Source organism: Orcinus orca, chromosome 1 (assembly GCF_937001465.1).
Source record: "Orcinus orca chromosome 1, mOrcOrc1.1, whole genome shotgun sequence".
In the NCBI taxonomy this organism is placed as follows: Eukaryota; Metazoa; Chordata; class Mammalia; order Artiodactyla; family Delphinidae; genus Orcinus; species Orcinus orca.
In genome coordinates, this window is record NC_064559.1 from 168,305,084 (window position 1) to 168,314,367 (window position 9,284).

A 9,284-nucleotide genomic window follows, 5' to 3' on the forward strand; every position below is an offset into this window, starting at 1 on the left:
AAGGTCCCCTGGGGGAAGGAGGAAGGAGCAGTTTAAAGATGAAAAAGGTCCCGTCTCTCAAACCTACGAAGCCGGCCCTGGGCTGGGTGAACGTGATCTAAGAAGCCTCCAAGGGCAGGCAGGGACCAAGCGCGAGGTTGGGTGAGGGAAGGCAGAGTCTGAAGGGCAGGAAGCGGACCCCGCAGAGGTTTCGGGCAGGACTGTCTTGTTTGCTGCGGTATCCCTCAGACTAGCATGGCGTTCAGTAAATATCTGGAATTACCGATTGCTGGAGGCAGCCTTCGCGGGTCTGAGCACCGGCTAGTTGCGGACTCAGCCTACCTCCACAAGACCACTTTGCCTGGGAGAAAAAGCCAGGTGTGCGGGGTTAGCCCCGGCGCGCTGAGACCCGCCCCGCGCCCCGCCCAGAGCCGCAGCGAGGGTGCGCATGCGGCGCCCGCCGTTTACGACGGGCCGGAAAGTAGTGGCCGCAGCCAGCGCCGGCTGAGCCGGGTCGCTATGGGGGTAAGCGGAGGCGAGCTGCTGCCGGGGCAGAGGCCGGGAGGTGGCGAGAACCTGGGAGGCAGGAGGTCGCACCAGGAGGGAAGGAGGGGAGTGGGCTCGCGCTGAGAAGGAGCGGGGAGGCACAGCTCGTGCCGGGAGGGGAGGAGAGGGGCGGGGCCGGGCAGGGGCTAGGCGCGGGGCTGCCCGGGCGCTGTTGACGCCGTCGCCCTGGCTCTCCTCCTCTTAGAAAATTGCGCTGCAGCTCAAAGCCACGCTGGAGAATGTCACCAACCTCCGGCCAGTGGGCGAGGACTTCCGGTGGTACCTGAAGGTCAGGCTGTGGTGGGGGCGCCAGGGCCGCGTAAAGGTTTCCCACCCTGATCTCAGTGGTGAACGGGAGCTTTCTCTCCAGCTAGATGAGAAATGCTTATTAAATGTTTTCTTTTCTTCTGGGTGGAATTTTATGTTTGCTTTTTTAAGTTTATTGGTCAATTCTTTTTAAAAATTTTTATTTATTGTCTGCGTTGGGTCTTCGTTGCGGTGCGCAGTCTTCTCATTGCGGTGTCTTCTCTTGTTGCAGAGCACGGGCTCTAGGCGTGTGGGCTCAGTAGCTGTGGTACGCGGGCTTAGTTGTTCCCCGGCATGTGGGATCTTCCCGGATCAGGGCTCGAACCCGTGCCCCCTGCATTGGCAGGAGGATTCTTAACCACTGCGCCACCAGGGAAGCCCTACTGGTTAATTCTTAATTGGCAGTATCTTGAAATATCTTTTGTAATTTTTTCCTCTGTAACATATTTCATGGTATGTAAACAAACACTAAACGAAAGGCTACTTGAAGGGATCTTGTGATGATTTAGTAAGAATAATTTCACCTTCTCTTTTGTTGTTTAGGTTTTATTTACTGTGAAATCATTTAATTTTGTGCATGGCTCCATTCTTAATTCCCCATCCTGTATTGGTAAATCTGGTACTCTAGTGGGATGGTATACAGAGGTCCTCTTCTTAACTGAGCAGTTTGAGGTCCTTTACTCTCCCAGATCCCGGAGCTTCTGATCTGTTTTCCTTTTAGTCTAAATCCCAGAATCCTTCAGTACCTGACAAAAGCCCTATCTTTCAGGAAGCATTCTGCCCACCTTTATTTCCAAATATTTTGAAGCCCGAGTGCCAGGGCTTATTTGAGGAGTTGATGTTTCCTGGCTTCAAAAAGCAGAGTCTAGAGAAGGAGACAAAGAAGGAGTAGCAACAGAGTGATAAATACTTTTACCAGGAACCTACAGGGCCTGTAAGGACACACAGGAAGCTCCTAACTCAACGGGGGGGGGGGGGGGGGGACGACTTTGAAGCCGTTTCTGTACTACTTGAGCCTTGAATCCCTAGCCAGACTGGGGACTTCTTAGAGGAGGATGAGCAAGCCAACACGAGAAACACTTTGCCCAGAGAGAAGTCTGGTTATGTCCTTAGTGGGGCTGGTCATAAGGATGAGGTAAGATTGCTGACAAGATGATGAGCCTGCCCACCTCACACTGTTCTTACCCTTCCCTCAGCATCTGCCCAACTGAGCCAACTTCTTTACTAATACTCTTTTTCCCCCTCCCCAAGATGAAATGTGGCAACTGTGGTGAGATTTCAGAGAAGTGGCAGTACATTCGGCTGATGGTAACTGCTCCCCCCACCACTATACCCATATACAGACACACATAGGCCTCTGAGCAGGGATATGTGGCCCTCACCTCCCCGGCCTTTGGACCCCACTTTTTATGGTTTGGGAGGGCAGGCAGAGTGTGATCAACTGGGAACAATGGGCTTTGGGATGTGAGGCAGAGTTCAAAATCAAGGGGAAGTCCTTTCCTCGCTCTCAAGAAGCCTTCCCAGGATTCTTGTCCTAGCAAGTTGCTCACCCTGTCTGGGTCTTGGTAGATATAGATGGTGTGTATTTAAATATTGTTATAATATTAATTGATAATAAGTGGTAGGACTGGGTCTCCTGGGGACCCTTACATCTGACTGATATGTGACTAGAGGTTCTGTTTACTGCTTGCCAGGACAACGTGGCACTGAAGGGAGGCCGTGGCAGTGCCTCCATGGTCCAGAAGTGCAAGCTGTGTTCAAGGGAAAACTCCATTGGTAGGTAGGCCATGGATATTGACTGACCTCTGCCAGGCTGGCCATCGGCTTTGTGGTGCCAGACCGAAAGCATGCTCATGTTACCTGTGGGTGGACCCAGGCCTGAGGTATCCAAGCTTCTGCCGTAGACTCTTGCCCAGAGCCACATCTGGGTACCTGGGTGGGGCTGGGATATGGACTTAAATCGACTTTGTCTTCTCTTTTACATTTCAGAGATTTTGAGCAGCACCATCAAACCTTACAATGTAAGTTTCCTGCTGCAGTGGCAGGCATGGTGGGATCAGATCCAAGCCGGGAACTAGGAGGCCTGGGTTCTTGAGTTATATCTGCACCAGAATGACCCACATGGAACTGATGGACTTCATGTGCTTACTTGTTCGTTCATTCACTCAGTCATTCATTCGCTGTCAGTCATTCATTCACCTTACCCTGACTGAGTGCTCGGCAGGAAAAAGACTCGTAACTAGGCTATTGTAAGTGTTGGGCTGTGGGAGCCTAGGGGACCTCTGACCCAACCTGGCCACTCCGTTTCCATCACTGGGAACACTTGCCTTGTCTACATCTTGGAGGGCTAGTGAGCCTTCTCTGAATCCATGGATGAGACAGTGCATCCATCCTTGATATTTGATTTTATTAAGTATTTATACGTTACTGCATTAACAGATTAGTCCAAAGGTGAGGGAGGGAGTGTATGCTTTGGGTTTGTGTCTTCATCCATTCCTACTTGGTATTTTTGAAAAATGTCTGATTTATGCCAAATTCTCAGCTTTGTCCTGAAGTTAAAGGGAAAAATCACACAAGGACTTGCACTCAAGTAAATCATAATCTAGTGCAAGAGACAGACCAGCAAACAAAAACCAATCCAGGGCCAGACACAAGGTTGGTGTGCAGGAAGCATTTCTACAGTAAATGACAGAATGAGAATGAATGTGTGGGTGTGTCCTTGGGGTCTGTGGGCCCAGGGGTCAGGGAGGCATGAATTTCCTGGCTGTACCACCCCCCTCGGTGTGCCTCCTCCACATGCATATCCCACTTCAAAGGCTTTAAGTCAGCCCCTGCCTTGACAGCATGGCGGATGGTTAGCAAAGGGCCACAGCGAAGTGTACTGGGGCCTTTTGGATGACCTGGAAACCTTATGGGTTAACATTCTTCATAGTTTTTATTTTGATAATTTTATCTACCATTCATTGAGCATAGTATCGGGTCCTATACTGGGCAATTTACACCTAGCTCAGGTTCTCATAATAAACCTGTAGTGGTTTCCTCAGCTCCAGCTGACGATCTTAGGCCCAGAGGAAAAGAGAGGCAGAACTGTGTGTGAGCTCACATCCAGGCACTCTGACCCCAGAGCCCACATCCAGGAAGATCTCGTGGCAAGCAGATGTCAAGGCAGCCTTCTTCCAGAATGGGATGAGTTGCCCCTGAGTCCCATTCTGGGCTCTCAGGGGCTGTGGAGTCAACCTGAGGGCACAGTTAGACCTACCTCCTCAACACACTTCCTTTCTAGGCCGAAGACAACGAGAAGTTCAAGACGATAGTGGAGTTTGAGTGCCGAGGACTTGAACCAGTCGATTTCCAGCCCCAGGTGCATGTCTTCCTGGGGAACCTGTATCTTTGGGGAGGGCGTATAGGAAGTGACAGTAGAACTGTGCTTCCTACAGAGACCGTGGACTAGGAACTCTCATTTCTAAGAATAACAGTTGTTATTTATTAAGCATCTAATATATGTTGGGCACCAGGCTTGTCACTTTTAATGTTACCTCCCTTAATCCTCACAGTAACTCTGTGAAGTTATACATCCTATTTTTCAGATGAGAAAAGAACTTCAGAGATTTTGCCACTTGCCCAGGGTGATGTAGTTAGTAAGCAATGGAGCTGTAATTTGAACCCACATCTATCCGACTCCAGAGCCAGTGCTCAGGCCACTTTATTTGTGTAGCATTTTCACCTCACAACCCTGTGAAGTAGGCAGAAGAGAGAGTATTGTCATCCCCGTTTCATAAGTAAGAAAACTGAGGTCCAGAGAGGGAAGTGACACACCCAGGTGTTTCAGAAAATCAAGGGTAATGGACGGGTTTACCCCACACCTCCTGCCTTCTGGGCCAGGGCTCTAATTTGGAGAAACCACTCTAGTCCCAGGGCAGCTGCCAGGGCATGGAAGCTCAGTAGTTATTCCAGAACAGTAGCCCAACTGTATTTCTGTCTTCCCATGCCAGAGGTGTTGTGAGAAAGGCCAGTTCCCTGACCAGGCCCCACAGGCCAGACCAGTGCCTCCGTTCCCCCAGATTAACCGCTGCCTTCCTGTCACCTGCAGGCCGGCTTTGCTGCTGAGGGTCTGGAATCCGGGACAGTCTTCAGTGACATTAATCTGCAGGAAAAGGTACAGGACTTGGGGGCCTTGCAGGGAGCTCTAGGGCACCTGGTGGGAATAACCCTTTTGGTGAACAAGGCTCTTCAGTGGGAAGCCGACTCCACACTTCCATGCTTTTTGTTGGTGATTTTGGTGTTTACGATAGCCCCAAGTGTAGTGCTAAAGCGTTGCCTAGTGTTCACACGCAGGAAAGCTGGGTGTGCCTTACAGAGAAGATACATGTTAGACAAGCTTGTTCAGGTGTGAGATACAGCACTGTTGGCTGTGAGTTCAGTATTAGTGAATCAGCTATATATATACACATATATATATATATATGTATGTATGTTAAATAAGGTGTTTTTAAACAGAATCATATGCTCCCAGGAACCTAACCCTGTTATTTCCCCTGGGAGCAGTGATTCAGTATTCACTAATACAGTGTTTGTGGGGACTTTGTAGAACGTAACTACTGTGAATACCAAGAATCAACTGGACATGTTACTGCCTTGCAGATAAGGAAGGCTTGTGGTCAGGCCTCAGAGGAAGGAAGGACAAAATCGTTCAGTTTGCATAGCACCTAGTAACAGCCATTGGATTTACTGAGCTCTCATATGTGCCTGGCCCTAGGCTAAATACTTTTACATGTGTTAACTCTTGATTCTTTCAACATTCAGTGTAAAATCTACTTCTGTCCTCTTTTTTTTAAACAGAGGACAGAACGAAGGCTCAGAGAAGTTAGTGACTTGCCCAAAATCACAAAGCTAGAAGAGTAGGAATTCAGGCCCGAGCAGTCTGGCTCTGTCCTGGGTCTGACGTGTTCCTGAAGATTGAGCCGGAGCCTGAGCTGGGCCTTTGAAGTCCTAGTCCTCCACTCCCCATGCTGTCCAGGCTGCCTCGTGAGGCTAACACTGCCATTTTTTCCCACAGGACTGGACTGACTATGACGAAAAGGCTCAGGAGTCTGTGGGAATCTACGAGGTCACCCACCAGTTTGTGAAGTCCTGAACCCTCTTCCTGCACACTTGCCTCTTAAGAACTGAAAAGGGACAACGTGCCCCAAGCAGCACAGTGCAGAGGCTGGTCCCCTCACGTCTCGCCTCCTGGCAGCTGCCCAGGCCCTCACAGCCTGCGTGCTGGGCTGTCACAGCGTCCCGAGCCCCACCAATAAAGCCCGTTTGTGCTACACTGGTGGATGAACAACTGCTCTACTCCCTCCACTTCCCTTCATGTTGGAGGGCTTTGATGGCTTCTCGGCACCTTCCCACAGTACAGAATCTTAGCCTGATCCAATTTGCAAAATAGGAACACAGAGCTCCTAAGGGCTCTCAAGCTCTTGGGGAGAGCACAGGCCACCCCAGGGGACCACAGGTGTCAAACTCATTGGTACAGAGGGCAGCGGAGCCTGCGGAATGATGTCATGAGCCAGAACGTCACGTTGACCACCTTGGCTCTTGGGTAAACCCAGGCAACTCTGTTCATTGGTGTCACTGCATATTCCAGGGACAGAAGGGACTTTGGAGGCCAGCAGTTCCATCCTGGCATGAATCTTCTCTCTCCAATCCCTGCCAGATGGTCCTCAGGTCTTTGCTCACTTGCTGTGATGGGGCAATCCCTCTCACCAAGGGAATCCCTATGAAAGTTCTTCCTTATGCTGAGTCAGCCTCTATGCTTCCTTTAGCTCCTCCAGATGGTCCTGGTTTGTCCCCTTTGTGGTCACACTTCTGTGTTCTTCTGCCCCTGGACAGCCCTGTGGAGGTGTGACGACAACAGTCCCGGCCTCTGTGTCTCGTGGGCCTGGATCCCTGGGTCTAAAGAGCCTCTTACAGTGGATAGAGTTGTTCAGTGCACAGTTAAGTCATGAGGGCAAGCGCACGTCTTCATACCGGTGACTCCACCATTCGGAAAACCTGTCACGAGAGACCTTACTCCTCTCCAGTGTTCTGCTGCAGCCTGGAATTCTTTGGAAGAATTACTACCTTCATTTTCTGAGTGGCCCTCTGGGAAAGAGTCTGCCCACTCCGAGGCTGGCTGTGGAGCTCTAGGAAGGGGCTCCTCAGAGGCAGGTAAAGCTGGCCATGGCCAAGGGTGGGGAAGAGATGCCTGCCCTGTCCCCTCTCCAGTCTGGCAGCTGTCACGTGTCCTCTAGGTCCCCTGTGTTCCCGGCCCCTGGGCCTGTGCTTTCTGTACCTGACAGAGCAGGGCTTCTTTGGCCTCCCTCGGCCAGCAGCTCCACCAGCCCCCACCGACTAGAACGGTCCATTGCCTGGCCTGAAAGCAAACAAGGGAGCGTCGGGCTGGATAAACAGGCTTTCTGGGTTTTAGTCTCCATACTAGCCAGTATGTGTTATAAAGGCAAGCACTAAAAGGATCTCAAGGTTTTCTTTATATTGTAAATTATTTTCTCATCTTGTAGGGAGTAGAGGAACCCAAGTAATCAGTAACAGATGGAACATAGATTATGTCAACAGATGCAGAAAAAGTATTCGGTAAGATTCAGCAACAAACCATAGAGATGCTTAGCAAACTAGGAACAGAAAGGAACTCCCCTTACCTCACAAAGGATATCTACAGGAAACCCGGAGCAAATGAAATGTTTGAAGCACTCCCTCCATTCACGGCTGGGGTGAGATGAGGATATCCTGGATCACTATTCATCACTGTCCCTACACTGCCCCTGCCGCAGCACTTACACTGAAAAGAACGTAAGGTGCAAGGACTAAAAAGGAAGAAATAACTCACTTTTCACAGATTTTGATTTTCCACTTAGTGAATCCAAAAGCATCAGGTGCTGGATTTAAGATCAATATACAGAAATCAAATGCATTTCAGTACACTGGCAACATGTAAAACACAATTCAAGAGAAAATACCATTTACAATAGGAACAGCAACCAAAAAAATACCCCCAAAGGTAACTGGGAATTAAGTCTATCAAAGATGTTTCATGACCAATAAATTGGTCAAAATGGCAGAGTAGAAAGACCCTTAGCTCACCTCTTCTCACGAGCACACAAAGATCACAACTGTTTGTAGAACAACCATCAATGAAAAATATGGGAACCTCCTGGAAAAGATCTACAACTAAAGATATAAAGAAGGAACCACACGAGATGGGTAGGAGAGGCAGGCTTATGATACTGTCAAGTCCTGTACCCCCAGCTGGATGACCCACAAATGAGGGTAATTATATTGCAGAGGATCTTCCCACAGGAGTTCCTGTACTGGGAAGAAGAGCCCACAGAGCAATTGGCCTTGAAGGCCAGAGGGGCTTGGTTTCAGGAGTCCCACAAAACTGGGGAAAGAAGAAACTTAAAGGGCACACAAAAACCTCACATGCTCTGGAACTCAGGGTAAAAGCACTAATTTGATAGAAGCCTGGGCCAGACCTACCTGCTGGTCTTGGAGAGTCTCCTGCGGGGGGCGGGGGGGGGGGGCGACTGTGGCTCCGCTGGGGACATAGACACTGGTGGTAGCCACTCGGGAGCTGCTTCTACCGCGTGGCCCCTGGCGCTGGTGGGCACCACTGTGGGTCCTGTCCTCTGGCTCATTAGCACCAAGACCTGACCCCATACAACAGCCTCTAGGCACTGGGGCTGGGATGCCTCAGGCCAAGCAACTAACTGGGTGGGGACACAGTCCCTCCTGTCAGCACACAAGCTAAAGACCTCATGAGCCCAGAGCCACCTCTGGACACTGCCCTGCCCACCAGAGGGCCCAGGGCCCAGCTCCACCCACCAGTGGGTAGGCACCAGTCCCAGAACCCCCTGGGCCCCAACCCTGCCCTCCATGAAGTCTGCTCTAACCTTTGGACCAGCCTCACCCACAAGGGGACAGACACGAGAGGCAAGAAATCCGCAATCCCACAGCCTGCTGACCCAGTCGGCCCACAGCAGGCTCCCCTGGGACCAGCTGGGCCCTGGCCATGCCCACTAGCAAGCCAACAAAGCTTTGGGACACCCCATACTCCACCCATGTCAGGAATCTCCCTTCCCCCACCCCCGAAGTGATACAACACCAGCTCTGGGATCCTGGGGCCCTGCAAACATACTCCAGAACCCAGCTTTGCCTGCCAGTAGTCTGACACTAACCTCAGGACCTGGCTTCGCCCACCAGTGGGCAGACTACAATCCTGGAGTCTTCTGGATCATGGCTCCACCCACTAGTGAGCCAGTACTAGCCCCAGGGCCGCCTGGGGTTATGCAGTCAGCTGCCTCGTGACAGCCCTGCCAACCAACAGCCAGCAGCCTCTGTGCAAGGTGGGGCCTGGCAACCAACTGGACTGGGGACTACCCAAGCCTAGCAGACTGCCCACATAGCCTGCCAAA

General features: G+C 51.0%; 1 protein-coding gene across 2 annotated transcripts; it reads left to right on the forward strand.

Moving 5' to 3' along the window:
• Nucleotides 1-219: 219 nt before the first annotated feature.
• CZIB (CXXC motif containing zinc binding protein) lies at nt 220-6,133 on the forward strand. 2 transcript variants are annotated; one of them, XM_004273837.4, is made up of 8 exons: nt 220-504; nt 731-814; nt 2,083-2,139; nt 2,526-2,607; nt 2,821-2,852; nt 4,115-4,192; nt 4,922-4,987; nt 5,888-6,133. In XM_004273837.4, the coding sequence occupies exons 1-8, from the start codon at nt 235-237 to the stop codon at nt 5,963-5,965; spliced, it is 747 nt and encodes a 248-aa protein (XP_004273885.2). In that variant the 5' UTR covers nt 220-234; the 3' UTR covers nt 5,966-6,133. The 2 variants fall into 2 exon arrangements, with proteins under 2 accessions (XP_004273885.2, XP_033291378.1); XM_033435487.2 differs by lacking the exon at nt 220-504 and adding an exon at nt 510-569.
• Nucleotides 6,134-9,284: the final 3,151 nt, after the last annotated feature.

Excerpts from the sequence above, each read along its gene's own strand:
- CZIB (XM_004273837.4), top strand. The coding sequence starts at position 235 with ATGGCGTTCAGTAAATATCTGGAATTACCGATTGCTGGAGGCAGCCTT. Across the intron at positions 2,140-2,525 it reads GGCAGTACATTCGGCTGATG|GACAACGTGGCACTGAAGGG; the intron begins GTAACTGCTCCC and ends ACTGCTTGCCAG. Across the intron at positions 4,988-5,887 it reads ACATTAATCTGCAGGAAAAG|GACTGGACTGACTATGACGA; the intron begins GTACAGGACTTG and ends TTTTTCCCACAG.